We start from the raw sequence: 25,942 nt of genomic DNA, 5'->3' as shown, positions 1-25,942 counted from the left end.
TGAGAATCCTTGCCTTAAGAAAGTGGAATATGATAGTGTACCTCCTACTTACAACAGAGAAAGTAATACCTTGTAACTCATTGTGTCCATGATCCAATAGATGTTCCTTCTGTGAATTTTTCTAGCACAGGTCCAACCTTGTGTATATATCATTATTATATCCCCTTCACTTGTCTGCTCTGGTAATTTCCATTATAAAGTGACAAGTTTAAGACTGAAAATGACCTCATTTTCAGTCTTATCATGGAGAATAAAAATTATGTTTTTGTGAAATGATGTACTAAGCAAAGGTGAATGTGACCACTGCAGTTATGATTGTCTTTCTCAACTGCTTATTATTTAATCATGCATCATTGATCTTTTTCCAAAACATTTTATTTCTTTTAAAAAATATTTTAAAGCAAGTGATCTTTGATCAGTTGTTTTGAAAATTAAACTTTGTGTAGATCATCTTTAAGTGCATTATCTTTATAATTATACTGTGAAAAAATTATAATTATAAAAGGGGAAGCTATGCTTGACTAACTCTGCGATAGTGAAGGAATATTATCCTTTTTAGTTGAGGTTTTTACTTAAATGAAAAGGTTTTATTTTGAGGTTTTATTTAATTGATATGGTTGTGTTCTGAATTTTTAAAAGAAAACAATATTATGTTAAGACCCAGATCCCGTCCAGGAACTTAACTATGATTTACGAAGCCAGTGTGATGCAATCCGCGTGACAAAAACCGTCCGTCCCTTCAGCATGGTGTGTTGTCCTGTCAACGAGAATGCGGCTGCCCTCATAGTGAGTGATGGCAGAGTCATGATATGGGAACTGAAGTCTGCTGCTTGTCACCGAAATTCACGGAACAGGTAAATAAGTCAAGAAGGATTGGGGTTTTCTGATCTTTCTTTTTATTTAAAATTACCACAATCATATAATGATAGAGACTTTTTCTGTGAAAATATTTTTAAAATGATACTTAAAACTTTACACTACTAGGGGGCTATGTAAACCTGCTAGAGATATTTCACTTATAGATAAAATTAATAAATACTGTAAAAATAGGCAGAATGTCAGTCCTGAGCTGAAATTACTGATATGCAGTGAAGATCTTAACGTGAAACCCTCTGTCATCTGTCTCTGCAGTAGCTCTGGTGTGTCACCTTTGTACTCACCAGTGTCTTTCTGTGGGATTCCTGTTGGAGCGCTGCAGAATAAACTTCCAGATCTCTCCTTAGATAACATGATCGGTAAGCTTTTGTTGTTTCTCTACTTCTCATGTGAGGGATTGGTTTTGAAGGGCCAAATCTAAGTAGAATCATTGATGGGCAATTATAATCAAAGTTAATACTTAAGAAAACTAAACTGTAGAATCATTCTCTCCTAAATGGGAGAAGCATAAAATATAATTAAGCACTAAAAGTCCCTAAAGTAGCCTAGATTTTTTTCCAGTTATTGGAATTAGACTGTTCATTCATGAGAGACTCTGATTCAAATGAAAGATGCCAGACACTGGGCATCTGGGTTCTAGATGAAGCCCTTGCTGGAGCTACCACACCCCCTCTCAGCTTTCACATGCCCACCCTCAGATCAGAATTGAATAACTGCATCTTTCTGCAACTCCTAATTCTAAATTCAACTCAAGCACTGCTTTCCTTAATCTCTCAAGCCTGATTTCAGTCTTATTTTGTGGTCCCTAATAGTTGTCATCTGTGTTGTAGTTGAGTTATTTATTTACCTGTTTCCTCCAGTCAGTTGTTAAGGTCCATAAGAGTGGGATAGTATTTGATTCAACCTTGTATTCCTAGCACTCAGCAGAGGGCCTTGTACATTCCAGGTGTGCATGTTTTGTGTTTTTTTTAATAAGCTTTATTTTTTTTATTTATACAAGAGCTGGGGTACAGGCCAGAGGCGCGGGAGGACGAGAGGATTCACCAGAGACAGAGTGGGGAGCAGAACAGGCAGAGAGACCGAAAGCACTACTGAGGGGAGCAGCGGGCGCCACAGAAGAGGTCTGCCACGCCATGTGGGTATCTCCCTGGCTGGCCCGGAATCAAACTCGCGCTACACAGGCTGCAGACAGCTTCATAGCGCTGCACTCAACCCGCTGTGCCACCGGGGAGGCCCCTTTTTTTTGTTTTTGGTGAAAGTTTTTTAAAATTGAAGTGACATTGGTTTATAGCTCCGTGTATGTTATAGGACTGTAGGTTCACACCTTCTCAAATGTTAGTTGTCATTCCATTTCCACCACCAAAGTACCACTAACCCTCCGCCACATTCCACTGGACCTCCTTTGCTCATCCCTGTTTCCCACTCTGGTATCCTCAATTTGGGGGTCAGAATTCAAGGGTTTGTTTCGTCTGGTCTCTTTGTGTCTTTACATTCCACGTGAGTGAAATTATTTGGTATTTTTCTCCTGATTTATTTCTGTTTTGTGTAATCCCATCATGCTCCATCCATGTTGTCCCATATCACAAGGTTTTATCTTTTTATAGCTGAGTAGTATTCCATTGTATGTATATGTATTTGTGTGTGCGTGTTTATGTGCGTACACATGCATGCACCTGTGCATGCACACACATACCCTACATCTTTATCCTCTTATCTGTCAGTGGGAACTTAGGTTGTTTGCTTATTTTGGCAGTGTCCAAAGGACACTGCACGAGTTTACATTCCTACCAATGGTGTGTAAAGGTTCCTTTTTTCTACGCTTGACATTTGTTGTTTCTGGTCTTTTAGATATATAGGCCATGCTCCTAGGTGTGAGGTGATATCTCACTGTGGTTTTGATTTGCATTTCCCTAAAGTGATGGTATGCCTGTTGGCCGTCTCTGTGTCTGCATTAGAGAAATGTCTCTTCGTATCGTCTGCCCATGTTTTGATTGGGTTATTGTGTTTGTTGTTGTGTGACATCTTTATATATCTTGGATATTAAACTCTTGTCAGATGTACAATGTGCAAATATTTTCTCCCATTCAGCAGTATGCCTTTTTTGTATTGATAGATTCTTTTGATGTGCAAAGCTTTTTAAATTGATGTAGTCACCTTTGTTTATTTTTGCCTTTGTTTCTTTTGCTGTTAGGATCAAAACCCCAAACATCTCTAATGAAAGCCACTGTCAGGGAGTGTATTGCCCAGGTTTTTTTCTATGTAATCTATGGTTTCAGGTTTTACATCCAACTCTTTAATATATTTTGAATTACTTTTTGTAAATGATGTGAGATAGTGGTCTAGTTTCATTTGCAGTTTTCCTAATATCCAGTTTTCCCAGTATTATTTATTGAAGAGACTTTCCTTTATCCTTTGTATGCTCTTGGCTCCTTTGCTGTAGATTAGCAGTTCATATATGTGTGGGTTTATTTCTTGGCCCTCAATTCTATTGCAGTGATCTATGTGTCTCTTTTTATTCCACTGCACAATGTTTTGACAACTGCCACTTTGCGGTATAGTTTGAATTGCAGGAGTGTGTTATCTCTGTTCTTTTTTACTCAGGATGCTTTGACAATTCAGGTTTTTTTGTGGTTCCATGCAACTTTTTGTAATACTTGTTCTACTTCCTTGAAGAATGCCATTGGAATTTTGATAAGGATTGCATTGAATCTGTATATCGTTTTGGATAAGATGACCACTTAATGTTTATTCTTTTAATCCATGAGTACAGAATATCTTTCCATTACTTTGTGTTGTTTCCTATTTCTTTTAACAATTTCTTAAAGTTTTCATTGTACAGATCTTTCTAGCATGCAGTATTTAATTGAAGGAATTAAGGAACTGAACAACATTAGAAAAAAATAATTTTAATCTTTTGACATACATTTTCTTAGTTTGGGATTCTTCAAACAACTATTTATTTGCAGATAAAATATTATTTCCAAGTTTTTTTATTGGGCCAGTATATATTAAAGAAAGAATGAGGATTTGTGAGTTTGAATATTATACACCTAGAATTACAAGACTTTGTAAATAGGCCAAAAAAATTGGAATTATATTAAGTAATTTTGACATCTAATTCTTTGAAAATTGTGATGTAGTTTATAAAGGACTTTCTATATTATTTTACTTCCATACTGTAATTGAAAATAGATATTATTTAGTAGTTTCTTGTTTAAATGTTAGGTATGACATTTATTGTATGCTTAGTACTGTTAGTATAGTGATAAATGCTCTAGATAGTATAGCAACCCTGCAGGCAATATTGTTTCCATTTTTCATATGTGGGAATTGAGAACCAGGGAGATTTTAAAGAATTGCCCCAAACCACATAGCTAATAGGAGAAGAATCAAAATGTGACCCAGACAACCAGTCTAGAACTTGCTCCTTGGCCATGGCCTCAGTTCTTTCTGTTCCACAATGATCTTAGGCAAGACCTGAGCTCTCCAGGCCTTTTTTTTTTTTTTTTAAGATTGATTTATTTATACAAGAACTGGGGTACAGGCCAGAGATATGGGAGGTGAGAGGATTCACCAAAGACAGAGCGGGGAACAGAACAGACAGACTGACCGATATACACTGCTGAGGGGAGCAGCAGGCACGACAGGAGAGGTCTGCTGCACCATGTGGATATCTCCCTGGCCGTCCAGATTGAACCTGCACTGCAGAGGCTGCAGATAGCCTCACAGCACTGTGCCTAGCCACCTGCGCCACTAGGTTTCCTCACGATTTCTACCAGTGGTAAAATCTTTTTGTTCCTTGACACATATTTGAATTTCTTTCTCTTCATCTCCAGACATAAAGCTATATGAGGAAGTTTAGACACTTGTTTACAATATTCATTTTATCAGTAACACAATTTTCTGAGTTAATTGACCTTGTCTGCACTTGATATAAAATATTAAAGTGAAAAGAATCATAAACATTTATACCCAGAACTAATCCATTCAGGCGAAACTCATAGAACGCTTGAAATTTTATGCTGTGTAGGTACCTAAATGATATAAATTACATTTTTTTAGGAGGCAAAAACATACAGATTGTATAGCAATTCTTGACAATACAATTGATTTAAAAATACTAAATAAGTAAAGCTTTGTTACTTGAAAACATTTTAATTAAAACTTTTAATTAAACTTTTAATTTGAAATTCACTGCATACTTAGTGATAATTGAAAACAGTTCAGTTAAATACAGAGGTTTGATTTATATTCATTGTGTAAGAGCTGCTGCTTATTAAGGCCTGATCTGCCCTCCCTTGTGAATTGCCTCTTGTGGAAGATGCTTGAAGAAAAATGTGGCAGTTCCTCAGAGTCAACTTCAGCCTACCAAGGATAGGTAGACATGGGCCTAACTGTTGAACTTCCCTTTCCTTTAGACCCCATCTTTTGTTACTAAAAACTGATATTAATTGTATGGCTGATCCTAAGGGATCAATTTATTTGGATTAAATTGATGACCATCTTTTTTGTGCGTATCTTATGGATTTTAAAATATTGTAACGATGACCTCACAACTTCAAAGGTTATAATCAGAGTTCCATCACACACTCCTAGTAATTATTTATACTTTTCATATTTACAGTATAAATGTGTGTGTATGTACATATAACTCTACACTCACAAATGGGCTCTATTATGTCATATATGTTATGTAGTCATAAACTATAATGTATACTTTTCTATTTTTTACATAGGTATGTAATAATGAAGTTTAAATTTTGTAGTTAACATAGTAAGGACAGTTCTTATTAGACACCTAAATGAGGTCTCTGAGCCTGCTGATTGTGATTACCAGTTTGATGTGTACTTTTTAAAGTACATCAGACTGAAAGGTGACCTTCAGAAAGGCAGTGCGAGGGGAGTAGGCAGTGGCATTCCTCTCTGCTGCCACTGCTCCACACCCGGGGCTCTTGAATCGCCTTTCTTTAGTTACCTAATACCAAGACCTTTAGCTGAAATAGTGTTTTTTAGACGTCAGAGGTCCCTGATTCCTGGACACCAATACTTGGGAGTAATCTCTCCCTGGAGATGTTGGGGGATGATGTTTAAGCGCCGTAGCCGAGGACAGGGCGTTGCGTAGCCGCATGCTCGTTGTGCTCCGTTGCACCGCATGGACTTTAAGAGCATTTCTTCTAGTCCCAAATCTGTCTCCCATGAGTTTTTTTAGATTTTTAAGATCAGCATACATTATAATGAAGGTATTTTTATTATTTGAAATTAGGGCAAAGTGCAGTTGCTGGGGAAGAACAGCCCAAAGGTTCCATTCTGCAGGAAGTGCACCTCAAATTCCTGCTAACAGGACTGCTTTCGGGGCTGCCCTCACCACAGTTTGCTATCCGCATGTGCCCACCGTTGACCACAAAAAACATCAAGATGTATCAGCCACTGCTTGCTGTTGGTGAGTGTGGGGCCTCTTTTACATCTGATAAGACGTTTATACTTGCTTTTTGTTAGGAAATCCTGTATTCTCTTTGAGAACGCTTTCAAGGGAGAAAGAGGCTAAATGTTCATGAGAACACTGATTTTGAAAGGTTTCTCTTTTTTTTTTTTTTTTGTCCTTTCAATACACCCATCTCTTTATTTATTTATTTTTAATCACATGATAACTCATTCACCTGACACCACCCGACAGAGGCCTTGCTACTGTGGGTATGTTTCTGGAGTGGCAGAAGGCGAGCTCCTGCGGGACACTGGGTCTGCACACTCTGTCTCTTCTGGGGCCATCCAGGCTCTTTCTATGTGTGTCATTTTGTATTGGGTTTTTGTTAACTAATAATGTAGTTACAGTCAATCATGTAATAACAACACTGTTCTTTTTGCTAAGAATTGAATATTAAACATTGCTTAAAGGGACTGTGGTCTCTAAATTAAGATTTGCCTTTTGGATTAAAATTGCATATTTTTATGTTGTGGATAGAAAAATTGGTCTGAGTTTCAACTTGCCACATTAATTTCATAGTACCATGAATCTGATTTCCTTGACAGAGGAACCAGTATTTTACTATTAAAAATATAAGGTTAAATTGTATTTCACTAAACTTGAAAAACAATATATTTGTTGAAAGGTTGAAGTTGTCAACCTTTTTTCTTAAGATGCTATTGGTTGGCTTCTAGCTTTTTTCCCCTAGGTCTGTAAACATGATTTCCATTTCTTTTTTCCCTAAAATGAAAATCTGATGACATTTATGTTGTGGTTATGGTCTTAGTTTAAAGACTGACTTCTCAGTATCCTAAGAATTCATTGAGTCTGACTACTTGGCAGTATTTTTATTTTCTCATTTTCCCTATTACTACTACCTTGTGAAAGTGATTTGAATGATAAAGTTAAGTAGTCTGTGCACGTGTCCAGATTTTATAAGTACAGGTAAATGTTTAAATTTTGCTTTAGAAACTTCTGATTCATAGTAAACCTCTTACAGAAATTGGAATTAGGATTTGCCAGTGTATATTATACGTACAGGTATGTACAGTGTCGAGGTATCTAATTTGTCAATTTCTTAGAGAAAACTATGTCGTGGGATAGCTGAATATTAAGAGCAAAGTCTGGGTCTGAGATGTCTAGTGTAGAATAAGCCACACTATACTGGCATAGAATGAATAGTCATTTATTGAATTTAGTATAATGAAGTAAAAGCAAGGAAATATAAAATAGTATGAGAATTATATTTATAATAAGAAATACAAAGTTTTGCAGAGTGATTAGGGAAGAGCAGCAGAGTTCCACCATGGGACTCTGTGTCTCTCTAGAACATTAGACTGAACATCATCAAAGCTTGCAAAATGTAGAATAATTTGATTATTATGAAGATTTGTTAATTGAAAAAAGTTTAGTTTTGAGGACTGGTTGTAATAAACACTCCAAATCTCAAAAAGCATAAACTCCCATGTAGAAAAAAGCTTGGGAAAATGCTTCCTCAAATTTTATGGGTATTGAGTTAGATCTTGAAGTCATTCTATGCAAGTTTATCCCTGGATTTAGGTAAGATTTCAGAGCATATGAGAGTTAGCTCTTTTTTCATGAGAGAGATGACAGTGAAATTGATTTTTTTTTTACTATGTAGCTTTAGTTCCTTTTATAAAAGGAGACTGTAATTAGGATTTGCCAGTGTATATTATACGTACATGTATGTATAATGCCGAGGTATCTAATTTGTCAATTTCTTAGAGAAAACTGCGTCTTGGGATAGCTGGATATTAAGTAATAGATGTAATAGAATTAAATTTTTAAGAAAAGATTTTTGTTGGAAAACTCTGGAACTCCATCCAGAGATGGTGCTCAAGAGGTTGCTGAAATACTCTCTGTGGCGTCATCTTCCAGGCACCAGCAACGGCTCTGTGTTGGTGTACCATCTCACCAGTGGGCTGCTGCACAAGGAGCTCAGCATCCACTCGTGTGAAGTCAAGTGAGTTTGCCTTTGTGACGTTACAATTGAACGTACGTAATACCTGAGAAAAGACCTGGTAGGCTTTTCTGTGCAGTATAGAATTTTTTCCTTATCTTTATTGCTGCCTCTTATTTTTTTTTTACCTAACGTCCAGAGTGTTTTCTCACTGGAAGTTCATTGTAGTCCCCTATTTAGGTTTATATAGTTTGATTTCCTCTTCTATAAAGATCTGTACAATCATGTTCATTATTAATCAGTCCCATTTATTTCTTTGTTTAAACACCATTAGAAAGGACCACAGCCTATAACATTTAGTTTTTTACTCTGAGACCTAATCTGTTCAGGTGTGCTGTCTTCTCAGAGAGCTCTGAGGGGAAGGCTGAAGTTATCAAAGATTCCTCTTGCCTTGTCCTAAGAGGCATATATGTCTCTCCAGAGCATTATTTTGCTGATTGCTTGACTGTTTCCCTTTGTAGCCCAGCAGCAGCAAGGGATTGTAAAGTTATATGTGTATTTTTTGATGTCCTTTTTTTATCCTCTAGAGGTTGTGTAACTGTAGGTCCCATGTGTATGTTAAAATTCTTAATGAACCCTCTGTGAACACGTTATGAGAATTTTCTGAGTGGGGAAGAGTTATTAGCTTTTAAAGATTCACAACTACTGATTGTGATGGAAATTGTAAAAGTTTGCATCACCTTATTCTTTCCGGTGACTGTTTATCTTGACCTTATGCTGTGCACTGCACTGTCTCCCTAAGGGCTTTCACATATAGTGATGTCTTCAGAAACATTAGACTTTCGGGGTGCAGTGCTACCGGTATATGTTTAGATCCTTTTGGGCCGTTCATCTTCTTTCTCTTCCTACAGTTGTCCCTGTTGCCACGGCTGTCTTTTCTCTGTCTGTCTGTGTTCTTCTGACATTGTCTTACCCTTGTCTTTTCATGTGTGCTGTTTCCTTCATGGCTGACACCCGCCAGTCAAAACTCCATTTCCTCAGTATTTGCTCTAAGTATTATGTTAAATATTAAGAGTTTGCATCTTTCATTTCATTGAGTCTCTGCTACAACTCTACTAATTTCCGGTTTACAGAAGAAGAAACAGAGTATTTTAATCTGAGAAAAGAGTAGAGGGAATTCAATCTGGGCCTTCCAGGTTTTAGAACTTGGCTCTTATTCTGACAGTGCATGTGCTAGATCTTCAGCTCAAAAATGCACATAGATTAGTAGGAAATATTTTGACAATAAAAGTATTGATTGAACTAAGTCATGCTAAGATTTTAGTACATACTTCTGGAAATCAAGCATATTTTCATTTTAATCAGAGCACTTAAATCTTTAATAAAGACACAATCACTGGCTTATTGGTGAGCTTTTCATTTTGTGTGAGAGTTATTACCCCGGATTAGTTTATCAGTGTATCAGTAAATCCATGACCTACATCTGCTGCGACAGTAGTGTTACTGAGTAACACTGAAATTACTTGAGATGTCAGACTGGTTTTGTGGATGATCACACAATTGTGCTCCATTTTTTAATACAAATTTTCCCTCTTAATTGCTATTTCGAAGATAATTCACATTTTTATCCAGAGATGGTGCTCAGGAGGTTGCTTAAATCATGCTGTCTTTGCATTTCAGTTATAGCAATTGCATTAAATTAAAAGTCATGAAAATTTCACAGATGTTATAAAAATTGCTGAATTTATTAGCAAGCCCAATACATGCTGTCATTCATATGCAAATTAAGGGCCAACTTTTGAAAGGTGTTTTTCTACCTTGTACTAAATGTGTCCTTTAAAACCACTTAATGCTGGGCCTCTCCTGGTGGCACAGCGGTTGAGTGCTGGGCTGCGAAGCTGCCCGCAGCCTTTGCGGCGCGGGTTCGATCCCCGGCCACCAGCGAGGGTCTCACATGGCGCACAGACCTCTCCTGCCGCTCCCGCTGCTCCTCTCAGCAGTGTATTTCTTCGTCAGTCTGCCTGTTCTGTTCCTCGCTCTGGCTCTGGTGAATTCTCTCACCCTCCCGCACTTGTGACTGTACCCTGGTTCTTGTATAAATAAATAAATCTTAAAAAAAAAAAAAATAAAACCACCTACTTTTCAATACCAGAATTTTAGAAATACATGTGGCCAGGGCCTGCCTAAGTGCAGGTAGTTGTAACTGTTTTTTAAAACTATGATGTTTTAACCAGATGTACTTTATAAATATGTATGGTACACCCTTTTTATGCCTGTAAACAGACAAAACCTTTGAGGCTTACGTTCAGTGAAAGACGCTAGAAGTAAACAAAGGTGGAGTAGTACATGTAGATTTTCTTAAATTATTCGTTTGTGCCTTTGTGCAGCGTGCCAAATTTATAATAGAACAGCCCAATACCACTTTCATTGTCAGAAATTATTGTATCATAGTTTATGTAGATATTAGAACCTTTACTCAGCATTGCTTTGAGTAAAATGAGTGATTGTGGAAAATAAAATACACTCTATTTTGCCTGTCTCTAAATTTGCAGAAGTTGGTTTCATATAACTGTAGAACTTCAAGGTCTTTCAGAAAGTGTGTCCTCCCTTCTCCACCCGCCCCCGCCAGCTCACCAGTGTTGAGAAGTAGCCTCTATAGCATCCTCTGTGAACCCCAACAGGCTGCACTTAGGAATTGGTAGGACTCAGAGCCTCAAGTACCTGCAAGTTATAGTTGTTTGTAGTTAGGAAGCCTATAAAACAAACCTAGGGGGCATCAGATATGAGCTACTCTCTACAAGTGTCTTATAGAGCTCAGCATACAGTTAAGTGTAGACAGTAGTTTTCCTGGGAGCAGTGTGGTGCTCAGCTGTTTGACAAGAGTTCTATGCTTTTCATTTGAGACATAATCCCCTCCTCATCAAATCCACTTTGAAGCCCAACTTGATTTTTATTTCTTAGTAGAAATGGGATATATGAACTGCTGCTCAATCCACTCAAAGGCAAAATACTCATAGTGCTAGATAGAAACAAGCAGTCACCCATGTTCTGTGTTGTCCTGAACACTGGACCCTTTGTCAGCAGTGGAGAGAGCCTGTTTCTGGCTATGTCTGACACTGATAAACAAGAGGAGAAATGCTAAGTATTCCCTGTACATTCATTTAATGAGACTGTACTTAGTTCTTACATGGTTCCTCCCTTCAAAGTACAGTCCACTGTGGTATTTCTTAGCCACTTGCAGTCTTCTCCAGTTGCTCAGACTTTCAGGCAAAACTCTACTTGCCCTTTGGGTCTCCTCTTTAATGGTTCTCCAGGAAGCCCTGTCTGGTCTCTGCGATCAAATTCCATGTGACTTCACAAGCTCCCGTTGAACTTTGCACTGCTTGCTGTCATATAGGTGATGCAGAATCACTTGTTTTGCTATCTCGTTTCTGTTGAATTGGAAAGCTCCAGGACAGCTCACAGCTGTAGTTGCAGTGCCCAGTATGGTGATAGCATGTATTATGTACTTACATATGTTTTTAAAATAATGGACGCAGAAAGGGAGGGCTAGAAGTCTCAGTGTCCAGGGGTGTGTTACTGTGCTGGAAGGTGATAGTTCAGATTGTCGTCAACAAGACTTGGGCACTGTGTCTTAAGCTCTCTTTGGGCAGACAGATTTGATTAAGCCCCAAATGATTCTTTTCTCCTAAAGTTAACGAGTATTATTTACATCTTAGGTGAAAGAGAAAAAAGAGACAAAGGAATTTTTCTGGTGAATAATTAACCAAATTATATTGCGTTCAGTACAGGTGTGGTTTCGGTTTATTAAGTGGGAGGGTCCCATGAAGGGAACAGGGCTTGAGTCAGGTTTTTTTATTTTTAAGATTTATTTATTTATGCACACAAGTACTGGGGTGTAAGCCAGAGGTGCATGAGGTTCGGGGGTGAGAGGATTCATCAGAGAGAGTGGGGAGCAGAACAGGCAGATCTACTGAAATACACTGCTGAGGGGAGCTGCGGGGAGACAGGAGAGGTCTGCTGCGCCATATGGGTCAGCTCCCTGGCCGGCTGGGGATCGAACTCATGCTGCAGTGGCTGGCTATAGCTTGATAGCGCTGTGTCTTTAACCCCTGCGCCACCTGGGAAGCTCCTTGAGTCAGCTTTTGAAATGACAGTAACAGTAAAGATGATAATTGCTGATGTAGGAAGCCATCATATCTTCTTGCAAAGGGGAACGGTGCTCACAGCAGTATTTGATGATAAATCTGGCCAGAGCATTCAGATTGGGGTAGAATTAGATAAACTAGATCAGGGGTCAGCATACATTGTCTGTAAAGGACCAGATACTAAATATTTTAGACTTTGCAAACCCTAACAGTTCTGTCACAACGGCTCACCTCTGCCATTGTTGCATGAAAGCAGTGGGGATGGTATGTTGTGAATAAGGTCCCAGAAATGCTGGTGAGCCGAGTTTTACACTCCCCTCCCAGCCGGCCTCTGTTACCTTGTGGGCGATGCAGGTACCGCATTTCTCACTTCTGTGATTCTGCCGTGTCCACTGTGCTTTGTCTCTTCTTCTGTTCCTTGAAGCCAGGATCTTGAGCATTCTCCAGTTTTGTTGGTGAGGAAATCGGAGATTCCCTGTGATCAGTCCTCCATGAAAGAGACTCCAGGGCATTTGCTTATTTTCTTGTCATGCATGTTTTTTTGTTGAGGTTTTTTTTTTGTGTGTGTGTGTGTGTGTGTGTGTGTGCTTTTTCCTGTAGTTAATGTACCATTTGGAACTTTCACCCACTTCCAAACCTAAGCACTCAGGTCAGATTCTTTGCTGCAGGGGTTTCTGCTTTGTAACCAACTAGGAACTGAGAAAATCTGACAAGTTTCTAAGTGCATCCAACTTTAAGCATTCTTCTCAGAATCTTTCTGTATTACTGTTTTTAAGTCATAGAGTTCAGAGAAACTACCATGATGTGGCTCTCTGCCTCTCCAGACTTGAATGCCCTTATGAGTCCCCATGACTAGACTGTCTTGTGGTTACATTTGCAGATAAAGCTTTACTTAGAAATATTTTCACTTGTGTTGGAAATGTTTGGTAATATGATCTCATAGGAGATCATACTAATATTTCTTAATTAACTTGTATAATAAAATTTCGGTTTTAGGAAAACAGTTTTATCAAATAAAAGTTTCAAACAGAAAGGATGTTAGTTAGTGTTTGTTTAATTTCTCATTATAGGGGTATTGAATGGACAAGTTTGACTGGGTTTCTTTCTTTTGCTACCTCAACACCAAACAACTTGGGATTAGTGAGAAATGAACTTCAGCTGGTTGATCTTCCAACAGGTTTGTATATTTAGACTTCAGCTATTCAAAGTGGTCTGTCATTGATCAAAGGTGTTGCTATTTATAAAACATTTTAACAGTAGACAATTTTTTTTTTTTGTGGGACCCTTACCAGTGGCCAGGGAATGAACCGGCACTGCGAGGCTGCAGGCAGCCTCGCAGCCCAGCGCTCAACTACTGCGCCACCAGGGGAGGCCCAGTAGACATTTGTTTTAACATAGAGGCATTAAGATTTTAGAGATTGATATTTCTAAATGTCTAAAATGAAATTATTTGAAAGAAGCCAGAGAAGAAATTCAAGAAACTATTTTACAAAAGAGGTGTTTTTTTCTGGTATTGGTCTTTAATGTATAAGACTTTCGAGGATACCTTTTGTACCTACTTTATTAGTACAGCTTAGAAACAGATGGAAGAATGAACAGGAAAGTAGAGGATGGTGCTGATTACATTGTATTGGTTTGGCTTCATGTTTCTCAGATTGTTTATGCGCTGCTTTCACTTTCTCTTTAATGTTTGCAATTAAAGGTAGAAGTATTGCCTTTCGTGGAGACCGAGGCAATGATGAATCGCCCATCGAAATGATCAAAGTATCTCACTTGAAGTAAGTGTCAGCCTGAAAAAAAAACTGTGGTGTTACCACAGTGAATCTCAAAGTTTTTTTTTTAAGAACGTGAAAATATGTTAGAATGTATATAGAATTAATTAGTGATAGCAAGTAGTGATATGCAGCCCTGTTAAAGAATACAATCTGATCACACAATTAATTCTTCATTTCGGAAAAGTGAGGTGATTTGCATGTGAATCCAGGCTGTGGTTCTGCTAGGCTTAATGGGCTGCTTAAGCCACCATGCTGGCTGTGCAGTTTGGCCTTTTCAGTACAAAGTCCATTTGGCCCAATCAATCAGTTACCTGAACTTCAAGAATGCAAAGTGCTGACCTTGCAAGGTTCTTGTCAAGTTAAAGAAGAACAGGAGGCTTGACCCCTGGAGCAGTGAGTATACCTCGCGCTGTAGACCCACATGGAACTTTGCGTCCCAGAGACTGATCAGTGGAACGCCTTGCTGATAAGATCAGAACCACCAGTGAGGGTCAGAAGCTTGATTTCCATCTTCAAACAAGGGCCATAAAATTAATCTGAATCCTTTTTGGGGCTCATCTCCCCAAAAAGCCTAGATAACTTAAGCATACACTTGCTTCCTTCTAACTTTTTTCTCTTTGTTCTCTTGTTTTGAGTAATTGACTATAAAATTATTCAGTCAATAAAAATGCCAGGTTTTGCCTTCTCGGCGCATCCTGCCACAACAGCTTGTTCCATGACTCCTGTTTCTTTGACAGTGTGGTGTTGCCTGACGCAACACAAGGCGTTTTATCAGATGTGTAAACCGGTAACCCCGCTTGGTTCCGCTTTAAGTGGAACTGATGCGAATGCCCGTGGTCCACTAAGGAAATGTTATTTGTCATCTGATGAAATTCTTAAGCACTTCCACCTCAGCATGGACTTACTGGGTAAAAGTACTCACTTTCTTTATTATTTAAACCCAGTAAGTTTTTTGGTTTTTTGTTCCAAGTGAAAATACATGTAAAGCAGAATTATTAAAAATAGAAAACAATGATAACCAAAAGAACAAAGAAAGGAGTATGTTTTCTAAAATAGTTTTCAAAATTGCTTCAGCTTTTCTAGGATATTTGTGATTGTTTTAGAACCATCTTGTCCATTTTACCAAAAAGGCTATCTGGGATTTTGATTGGATGCCTGAAATCCATACATCAGTGTGGGGAAGAGCGACATTTTAGCAGGTTTTGTGATTCATGAACATGGTGTATCTTTTCACTTACTTAGCTCTTCTTTAATTTCATTCAGTAATATTTTATAGTTTTTACACATCATTTGTTATTTTTTCCCTTTGATGCTATTGTAAACGGTTTGTTTTTCATTTCAATTTCTTATTTATTGTCTATTGGAATAGTTAATTTTGCAATTGTCTGTTTAAAATGTGTCATCTGAATTTTCAGATTACTGAGCTTTTTATTTATACTTTATGATGAAAATCTTGCACAAAGGGGCTTATATAGTAATTTTGTTTATTTTAGGCAGTATTTGGCAGTTGTATTCAAAGATAAGCCCCTGGAGTTATGGGATATTAGGACTTGTACCATCCTTAGAGAAATGTCAAAAAACTTCCCTGCAGTAACTGCTTTGGTAAGTCACATTTAAGATTGGCCATTTTTCTTTAATTTGAATTGAAATCATTACTGCCATGTGTTTTCTTGTTAAAAAATGAATATTCAGAGAAGATGATCTAAATAAATGAAGATAACTGTTTTCTTGGCTGGTTTAATATTGCATTAGCACAATTCCTGTTACAATTTCAGTTAGGCGTTTTGAGGGACATGATAAACGTATTCAGAAAACATTTATGAAGGAATAAAGATCATAATAGATCACTAAAGATCACTCCTTGAAAACAGGATTGTGATGTGGGTGGGGGTCCATCCTACTTGATACAGCGCATATTAGAGAACATGGAAATGAAAGCAATGTTGTATTGGTCCAAGAACAGAAAGTAAACCAACACAGCAAAGAGCTCATTAACAAGCCTGTGAATATTTGGAAACTCAATAGCACATAAATCCATGTGGTTAGTAGGCAATTTTGGGAAAGCTCACATTATGGAGAAAAATACTAATCTCAGCCTAATGCCATAATTAGAGGTGAGTGGCACAGGATTAAAGACCTAACTGTGAAAAAAGACAGTTATAAAATTTAATATAATCAAATATAGAAGATTTTTGTGTTCTGAGGACAGCAGAAGACATCAGATGCTCAAACCGAAAGGCAGACTAATCAATGAATTTGATTACACCAAGACTGATGCTTACTGTTCAATGAAGGACCCCAATGGCAAAGTCAAGTACAGAAGGCAAGTTCAAAAAATAAATTTTCCAGTGTCTAGAGCCAACAAGGGACTAACTAATCCAGATTGGTATTCTAGAAACTCCTACAAATAAATAAGCAATGAAGAGACAGGAACCCCAATGGAAAGCATAAAGTATATGAGCAGTTGATGAAAGCCAATGAGGATAGGAAGAGATGCTCAGTTCATTAGTTTTTAATGAAATAACCATGATACACCTTTTAGACTAACACAATTGGAAAGCCAGATAACATCAGATATGAGTAGAATACAGGCTGTAGAAATCCTGTCTACTGCTGGTGAAGTTGTAGGCTGGGACGGCTGTCTGCAGAGCCCAGAGGTCTTCTGTGTTCCATCTGTTCAGCTCCTGGTCGTGAAGGAACTTCTGTGAGGGTATCGACTGCAGCACTGTCTGTCATGATGAGAGTTTGGAGGTAGTCTGGGTGTCCTTTGCTGAGCAAACAGACTAGTGGAAACTTGGTGGCTGTGTTGTGAACAAGTTACACAGCATGTAGAAATAGCAGCAACGGGACTTATATACATGATGCTGAGGGAAAAGAGTTAGAAACGGGATGATATAATATTTATGTAAATTACAAATACGTGCCTTCAAGACAACTTCATGTTAGGAATTTGTACATATGAGCGGATTAGATTAAATGCATTAGAATAGGTGGGAATGTAAAGAATAAATAAATAAAACAAGGTTTGGGGTTGACCTTTGGATATTAATGGACCATGACTGGAAGGGCATGATCACCTCACTCTGTTTACCTGAGTGGGTAGAGGGTAGGCGATACCATCATTGAATTTATTATTTTCATTTTGTCAAAAAAAAGCATCAGAAGGTTAGCCCTTTAGGAAGTTTGCCATTACGCTCTGTTACCTTAACTTCTAATTAAAGATTAGAGGAGATAGAGGTACATTACTAAAATCTTCCACCTTAAGCACTAATTAAAATGCATTCATTTGGTCTTTCCATAAATAGATAAAATGGGAGAACAGTTTGTGAATCCACGTGTAGTAATTTGTGATGTGGCAGTGGGGAATATACCTTCTGTTGTGGAAGGATTCTTTGACAGAAAGAAACCAGGCGCTGGTAGGTTTGTCTGTATTTGCTTCACAGGAGTGGTCACCATCTCACAACCTGAAGAGCCTGAGGAAGAAGCAGCTGGCCACCCGAGAAGCCATGGCACGCCAGACCGTGGTCTCAGATACCGAGCTGAGTGTTGTGGAGTCCTCTGTGATCAGGTGCTCCTTACTGCTGCTGTCATTTGTGACTCTGTGTCGTGGTTGGGAACTCACTAGTGTCATCCAAAGGCATCTTCAGTCTCCAGTTGCACTCTCCTTTTAGAGCTTAGTTTACCAAACAGAGCACATACCATGATTACCTAAGCGTGCATTTGATCCCTGCTGCTTCTCGCAGTCAGGCCCGTGGAGGTGGTAGCCACGCGTCAGCATTGGGCTCCCCTCACTGTCCTGTTCGCTGCATTTCAGCTTCAGAAATTCAAGTGAGCAAACCTTGAACAGCTGGATTATACTGTTACGCATACCAAAGAAAATGTATGGGAGTTCTAAATTTATGTACCTCTGTACACCCATCCCCACCAATTTTACAAATAAGAACTTCAGAGAGAATGGCGGGTCAGTATAAGGCCTCTCTTCTGCCAAGGAGTGTTCTCAGTAAAGCAGCTAAGAGGTGTTTGTATTTGTCTGTGGAGTCTGGGTCTCTGCATAAATGTTACCTCGTAGTAGGAGGTTTTGGAGAGTAATTTGTGTTTTCCTATTAGTGGACAAAGACTAGTTTCAGCTTTTTTATCTTTTCACTGGTTCTGGACCTACTGCTAATGCATCTATCATGAGGCAAGTTAATCAAGTATGGGTGTCACTCACGGGGAAGGAAATAACTTTGTTATTTTATTTTTTCCTATCCCAAAGCTTGTTGCAGGAGGCAGAAAGTAAATCTGAGCTCAGTCAGAACATCTCTGCACGGGAGCATTTTGTGTTCACTGATAACGACGGCCAAGTTTATCATCTCACTGTCGAAGGAAACTCCGTGAAAGACAGTGCTCGGATTCCCCCCGATGTGAGTCCAGCCCTTGGCCAATCTTCGCTAAGCGTGAAGTGTGGTTAAGTAGAACTCTATTGCAGAAAAGTTTAATGTAAATACTACTACTTACAGAAATATTACCATTGATTAGACTTGTTTCTCACTGTTGGAGAATATAGCATTATGACCTTTTTCGTTAAATGTGCACTTGTGTGCTGCTTATTTTTATCCCCAGGACAATCCATGAGGAATTATTTCTGTTTCACTTATGACAAAGCTTAGGGAGAGTCAGTAACTATCCCAGGGTGGCAGCGCCCCCATGGCAGAGCAGTGTCACAAACTCAGGTCTGCCTGTCTGACTAGTATCTCTCCTCTTCTATTTTAGGCACGACCTTAAAGGATTTCACTTACAACCTTGTGTTATTTTTGGATAGTAGTAAGCAGGTTGTATGTGTGATGATAGTGTTACTGGTATTTACTAACATCTATCTTCCTCCTGCCTGAGGGTTTGTAGCTAATCATTTGTATTCAGTGTGTATCTTACAGGTTGTATTTAATAATGGATTAATAAAATGTTTTTGTTAACTAATACTTAAAATGGTTTAGTGGTGGCATGAGATGATGATACATGTTTAAATTACCATCTGCAACTGGGATATTTTCATCAAATATCAGCCCCATACAAGTGGCTCAGGGTCTCTCATGACCTACAGTCAGGGTGCTGGCTGCGCCAGAAGGTCCAGGCTCTACCACAAGACTGCAAATTAGTGCTGGCTCTGTGGAGAGGCCTCATTTCTCACATATGCTTCTCCATGAGGCTGGCTGAGTGTCTTCATGACACAGCAGCTGACTTCCCCCGAGAGCAGGTGATCCCAGAGAGAGCACGTAGGAGGCTGAGCAAGGGGCATGAATACCAAAAGGCAGGATCGGTGTGGACCTCTTAGAGTCTTGCTCCCACATCTCCCATATTAGCAGCTCTAGGAGAACTGAGGGCATCCAGACCTCCTTCACTCCTGCAAACAGAAACTAACATGCCACATGCTTTTCGGACTATAATTTCATCTTTATTACTATTATGTGCAGAACAAATCACATCTGAGATGCTGATATTTATTCTGGACTGTCTCTAATATTGCTCCAAATTTTCAGTAGTTTGAAAGGATGAAAATAATAATGCAAATGTGGAAATTTGATATTTGGAATTTGTAATAGGAAAAGTCACCTAACTTAAGTGTGTGGAAAGAAGCTATTGTTGAAGAGTGCAGACATAGGGTTTCAGGGCGTCTAGGTGTTTTGTGGAAGATCACAGTTTGTTTTCCTAGTAATACACGCAGCTCCTCACTGAGGGCCCCAGAGAAGACCCTACCTCAGTTCTCTAGTGCTTCTGGCCAACAACTCAGGCTGTTTTCTCATCGCGTCACATTTGAGATTAGAATGTAGATAGAATCCAGTATGTTTGAGATGCCAGTATCATCCCCACCCCCAACAAATAACGTACAGTTTTGGAGCATTAAACACATGAGTTTTTCTGCTTTATCGGTGCTTCTTTTAGGTGATAATTGTGCCACGCAGCTTTTAAGGTCCTATCTCTTTTCGTGATGGCCTGTATTTGGGGGTAGGGGGTGTTTTGCCTGTCAGATCCTGTCTTCCACAGCCAGATGCAGCTTTCCCTAAAAAGGCGAACCAGCTTGATACGGATCCAGCCCCCAGTGGAATTAGTACACATTTTAGAATGGATTATTTTTAGGGAAGGAAATGTGCTGCACCTCCCCCTGCAGTGACCTTTAGGGCTAATGGCTTTCGCCACGGTCCCTAGGTCCGACTGGGCAAGGAACCAGCGTGCAGGGGGAGAACAGCAAAATTCCGAAATGTGCCCCAAATCACACTATATATATAATACACAAGGAATGGGCTTTTGGTTTGTTTTTTCCATTCTATAATTGAAAGATTTCCAGTGATGATAATGTAGACTTTAGGCAAAGGTTTCTTTTAATCCAATATTTACCTTACCCTCTTCCTGAATGTAAAGTATTGAATGCCATTTTGAATTGAAACTTTCCCTGGATTTTGGTCCCCAAACTATAGAGTATATAAAAATGGTAAGCAGAAGAAGAAAGCTTGGCATAGTGAGGCTACGTCTGCGAGGACAGTTGCTGCACTGCTTTTGTGAGAACACTACGAGTGCGAGAGCGGATGAGTAGCTACGCTGCCAGCGACTGGCTGCTCACTCTTGTCTTTTGCATGTAGGCACAGAATCAGTGCCCGGCAGTAATAGTTTGAGCTTTAATCTTACGTGGGCTCTCTTGGTGTTAATCGGGGCCAAGTCCCCTGAAAGCACCTTGCACTCTTTGTGTGCCTTGCATCCCATCAACAAGCCTGGCTTATTCGTGCATTGCATTAATCCATCACTTGAATTCTAAGCTGGCACTGCTGGACTCATTTAAATGTCAATATCCTAATTTTTAGACCCCAGAAAGCAAGTTTTCAAGATTAAAAAGTAAATGTCAAGGAAAATTCTCAATTAAACCTCCTGTTATTGTGCTTAGGAGGCAGAAATGAGATCTGCATCATATCCAGCATTCTATTTACTTAACTGAATTCACTTAAACATTGGTTTTCAGTCCATTTTTTCTTTGTTTTTTGGCTGCCATTAGGATTTCTGCATTATTTGGGGTGTGGCCAGCCTATTGGTTCGGGAGATACTTGGAACTTCCCTACTCCTCAGTGGATACCTTGAGAGCTAAACATGAGGATTTTTATATTCTACAAAAATAAGAACAAGATTTCTCTTAATAAGTAGAGATGATGTTGATCAATAATGTTATTTAGCAGTTAACGTGTATTGGCTCTTTATTACGTGGCAGGCATTGTTTTCAGGCCTTCGCCTTATACATGTATTATGACTACAAGGAATGCCTCGGGTTTATGAACTTGCCCCATTTTATTGATGTACGTTTTTCTAAGACACAGAAAGGTGAAGTAAATGTGCCCCAATTCACACAACAAATTCTGTGATGAAGCTGGATTGTGCCCAGGCAGCGGATGGCAGAGCCTCAGCTTGCTCTCTCTCTGCATCTCTACAGCTGCAGGCTCTCTTCCTTCCACTAGTGGGTTCTTACTATTTTGGTATTTCTGTGTGTAACTTTGCAAAGCTTTCTGTGAATTCATACACATTGAGATGCCTTTGGATGGAAACAGTATCTCTTCCCCTTCATTATTTCAGAAGGTATCTGAAACTCTGGAGCCTCTTTTTCAGTAGAAAGATGACTACACAATTGTGAAACAGCTTTGAGTTTCTCTTGGAATAGATCTATTTGTCCTTTTGCCGTGAGAAAGAAGATGGAGATGAGCTGGAAAGGGTTTCCTTTCCTTCTCTTTTTATCTTTTATCTTGTTTCATCTGAGGTATTCCTTCTGCAAGACAGCCTTCACTATAAATCTAATTCACTATAAATCTAATAACTTAGTGTTCACCAAATTGAAATCTTTTTCATTTCATAGTTGAAGCTGATACGCCTGGTAACACTTTTAGTGTCCAGTTAGTGTTTAGGGGAATTTATACTGAAGCAAAACCATTTATATTTATTTACCATTCATTAAAGTGTCATTTCATCACTATTACCAAGTACAAATATGTTTCTGTTATAATGTTACAGTGAAATTTCTGATGGTTGTTGCCATTGTTTTCTAGGGAAGCATGGGTAGTATTACCTGCATCGCTTGGAAAGGTGATACACTAGTTCTTGGAGATGTGGATGGAAATTTAAATTTTTGGGATTTGAAAGGCAGAGTGTCCAGGTATGAACAAGAATACAGCCTTGTTAGTAGATTTAAAAAAAAAACAAAAACAACAACTAATCTCTTGATGTGGTTTCCCTAGGGGTTTGTAACTTGGCCTGCAGATTCAGTAAGCATAGCCAATTATAGCTTGCACCCCTGGGTCTCTTGCCTTTGAATTTGGGAGAAAGGACCAGAGCTAGGCTCTGGGTCATCCATAATCCTTCTCTGCAGTTGTTCCATGCAGAGAAGTGCTAAGACATTATTCCAGCTGTTGTCAACGGGCAGGCCCTTCTGTTAGATGTAGCCCCTATCCTAGAAAGTAAGGCAGTTATGCCATCATGAGACCTTGTCAAAAGAAGAACAAGAAAGGGAGTTTTCTGGTGAAAAGATGGTGCTGTGCACCATATTGGTGTTTTGGTTTTTGTTTGCTCTGTATGTCCTCAGAGGGATACCTACTCATCGAAGTTGGGTGAGGAAGATTCGTTTTGCCCCTGGTAAAGGAAACCAGAAGTTAATAGCAATGTACAATGATGGTGCTGAAGTGTGGGACTCTAAAGAGGTAGGTAGGCCCAGCTCCATGAGCATCAGCTGCATGTGGGGCTTCTGGTCAGAGAAACTTTTTCTCCCCCTGATTTCGGAGTGAAAACTACATAATGGGTTTATCATACTTCCTAAAGCAAGTTTCTTCGTTTGAATCTTTTAGTTTCACAGTATTTCTGTCTGAAAGGTGTGATAACTCTATGGGGTTGTTTTCCTTATGTTACTTGAGAAATAGTCTGCCTTTAAAAGGCAGTCTGTGTGTGGGAGATAAATTGCCAGACTGTTCAGTTTTAAAGTTGCACTGGTCCTTTGCCACATCACTGCCCATTTAATCCAGAATGATAAACATCTTCCTTTTCTTTCTGAAAGTGACAACCAAATTCACTCTTGAAGGTTCAGATGGTGAGTAGTTTAAGAAGTGGAAGAAACGTGACCTTTCGTATACTGGATGTGGACTGGTGTACGTCAGATAAGGTGATCTTGGCCTCAGATGATGGGTGTGTCAGAGTCCTCGATATGTCTATGAAGTCTACATGTTTCAGGATGGATGAGCAGGAGCTGACCGGTAGGAATTCTAATGAAAGGGTGCTTTGAACCTGTCTTTATTTTGCACCATCTTCTCTCATCTAGGGAAAGAGCACTTCTATTTCATTTCAGTCTTGCTCTCTGAGCATCTGAGTTTAAGAAAATACATTAGCTTAAAGCTTGAATGTTGTTACCACTGAGATGCTAGACTCCCTGTGACTGCAGCTGTCAATCATTTCCCCAACTCCAATTTGCCAAGTCCCCCTTCTCTGACCCTTTCCTGAGTGCTTCGTCAAAAGGCCAAGGATATTTCCATTCATGACAAAGCCATTGAGCAGAGGGGCGATCCCTAGTGACGGTCTAAGCAGCTACGTTAATTCAATAACCTCAGGACAGCGAAGGCGTCCGGTGGCAGGACACAGGTGACAGGATTCTTAGTGTTTTTAAATAATGAGCTTAAGACAGTGAATCATTGTACTGAATGTTTTATTTAAGTAGTGTTTTTGTAGCACACAGGAGACTTACATTTTTAGAAGGGAAAGAAAAATATATTTAATTTCACCAAAAATGAAACAACTTTCCAGAGTAGTATCATACTCATTTGCACTGGCTAAAAAGAAATTTGGTTCATTCATTCCTTAACTCAGTACATATTTACTAAAGTTCCTACTATGTGACTGTCGTGAGTCACATGACATATCCTTAGCTGATGAAAAAAAAGATTTGAACATAGAGAATCTCCTCACTCTTAGCCTGTATGTCAAGATGATCAATTACGCCCAAACGTCTGCATTGTCCTCTGCTGGCTTCTTTGTAAACTCTATGTTGAAGTTCCAAGGTACTATAAAATTATATGTCATTAAAATAAAAATAAAAATAATAAAATATTTCATTAAAACAATTTTTGTCTAGAGCCCGTGTGGTGCCCCTATCTTCTTGTCCCAAGGGCCTCCCTCGCCTTGAAAGCTTTCTTACTGCACCAGCCTTGGGATGGCCGGTACTCCTTGGACATCTCTAATGTGTAAGTTTTTTCCGTTTTTGTTCTTCTTTCTTGATTTTCTTGGGGAAATAAAGGATACCCATGAAAATCACCACTGGCTTGTCTTCCTGGCCCTAACAGAACTGGAACTTAAAAGCAAACTGGGACAGACAGCAAGCAGGATCTAACAGAATGCCTGTGCGCCGCCGCCCCCCGCCCCCCCCCCCCATGGCCGTTGTGGAAGTTCAAGTCTGCAGGGGGCTGGGAGCTGCGGGCATCTGACTCCCGGGTGGCTGTGCTGTCATTTCACAGTCAACATGGGGCGTGGCAGAGTGAGTGTGAAGAGGGCCAGTTAAGGCAGGAGGATTTTGGGTCCAGGCTCAATTCCTTTTAAAAGCAGCATGAATGGGTCTGCTTCAGAGGATTTTAGGTTTTGTAAACTCAACGTCTGCCTCACTGCAAAAAAAAAAAATAGTCACAGACACTGATTTGTGGTTATTAAGCTCACAGATGTTATTGAAACTACACCATTAGAGCTCATATGGTAAGGGTGGAGGCGAGTAACAGTGAGGTGACTGTTGTGCAAGAACGATCTCCTTAGAGAAGGAGACAGCTGTGCACAGGGCAGAACTAATGGAGTCCTTTCTCATCCTAAGTGCTCTTATGGAGATAAAATCAAGCCTCAAAGGGCAGCTTCTTGAGTAGAATGTTGCTGTTTGGCCTATAACCCGGTTTTTGACCAAGGAATACAAAAGTTATTTCTATCTTAACACAGCTTTTTTTCTGGTGTAGAAAGAAGTACTTGTAAGTGAAAAGATGATAAACTCAGTTGAAATCTTTTCTGTACAGTGATTATCCAGAAAATGAAGAAATAAAGAATCTCCTTCAAGAGCAGTTGAATTCACTGTCCAAGTAAGCACTTCAACTACGTTTTATTGGAAGATAAAAATATAAGAGAAAGAAAAATAGAATAACTTAGGCTTTTTAAAATTAAGGTAAGTTGTGTTTTAGAAACTTTGTGGCTCAAGGAGAGACCATTCTTGTTCACCAAGGTTTTTCCTTTAGCATCTTTGTTTTATAGAGCAAGCAGCTGTTTAGAAATTACAGGGCAGGGACAGAGCCTCTATCTTCAGCAGCTTTCGGAGTGTCGGGTTGCTCTGGTCTCCTGTTGGGCCAGAGTGGAGGCTGTGGTGCGAAGTCCTTGTAGCTCAGCCTGCCTCCCCTCCAGAACCTCTGTGAAGCCTCACCTTGAGGATTCCTCCATGTCAGCTTCCCGCTTCTAAAAATGTTCTCCGTGTCAGAGATTGTGTTTGCACAACTTTGGCTAAGAAATGAGCATACTCCCTAGAGCCTAAAGCATTTAAAAGTGTATTCTGGGAATAATATTGTAAAGGAAGTAAAAAATATATTTATAGGTTCATAAGGAGTTCTTGGTAAGGTATAACACCTTTTTTTTTGCAATCTAGTCTGTCACTTCTAACTATAATTAATAAATGAACCATAATAGGAGGTTTTATTGATGTCAAGATCCAAATAATTGCTTTATTGTTTTCTCAATCCACAGGTTAACA

General features: G+C 39.2%; 1 protein-coding gene across 1 annotated transcript in view; it reads left to right on the top strand.

Annotated features, from left to right (window-relative positions):
- Positions 1-25,942, top strand: part of WDR11 (WD repeat domain 11) — a gene marked incomplete at both ends in the record, with an annotated part of 42,490 nt that overhangs the window by 10,712 nt on the left and 5,836 nt on the right. Inside the window, 14 exons of the mRNA XM_084244540.1 lie at positions 659-854; positions 1,132-1,235; positions 6,140-6,316; positions 8,237-8,321; positions 13,477-13,587; positions 14,113-14,184; positions 15,675-15,783; positions 17,625-17,749; positions 18,437-18,584; positions 22,239-22,345; positions 22,772-22,886; positions 23,261-23,432; positions 24,305-24,413; positions 25,221-25,283. Coding sequence (XP_084100666.1) covers positions 659-854; positions 1,132-1,235; positions 6,140-6,316; positions 8,237-8,321; positions 13,477-13,587; positions 14,113-14,184; positions 15,675-15,783; positions 17,625-17,749; positions 18,437-18,584; positions 22,239-22,345; positions 22,772-22,886; positions 23,261-23,432; positions 24,305-24,413; positions 25,221-25,283 — 1,693 coding nt within the window. The remainder of the gene's footprint in view (positions 1-658; positions 855-1,131; positions 1,236-6,139; positions 6,317-8,236; positions 8,322-13,476; positions 13,588-14,112; positions 14,185-15,674; positions 15,784-17,624; positions 17,750-18,436; positions 18,585-22,238; positions 22,346-22,771; positions 22,887-23,260; positions 23,433-24,304; positions 24,414-25,220; positions 25,284-25,942) is intronic.

The sequence above is a fragment of the Talpa europaea genome, assembly GCF_964194135.1.
Source record: "Talpa europaea genome assembly, chromosome: 10".
In the NCBI taxonomy this organism is placed as follows: Eukaryota; Metazoa; Chordata; class Mammalia; order Eulipotyphla; family Talpidae; genus Talpa; species Talpa europaea.
This window is presented reverse-complemented; position numbering and strand designations above follow the sequence as displayed.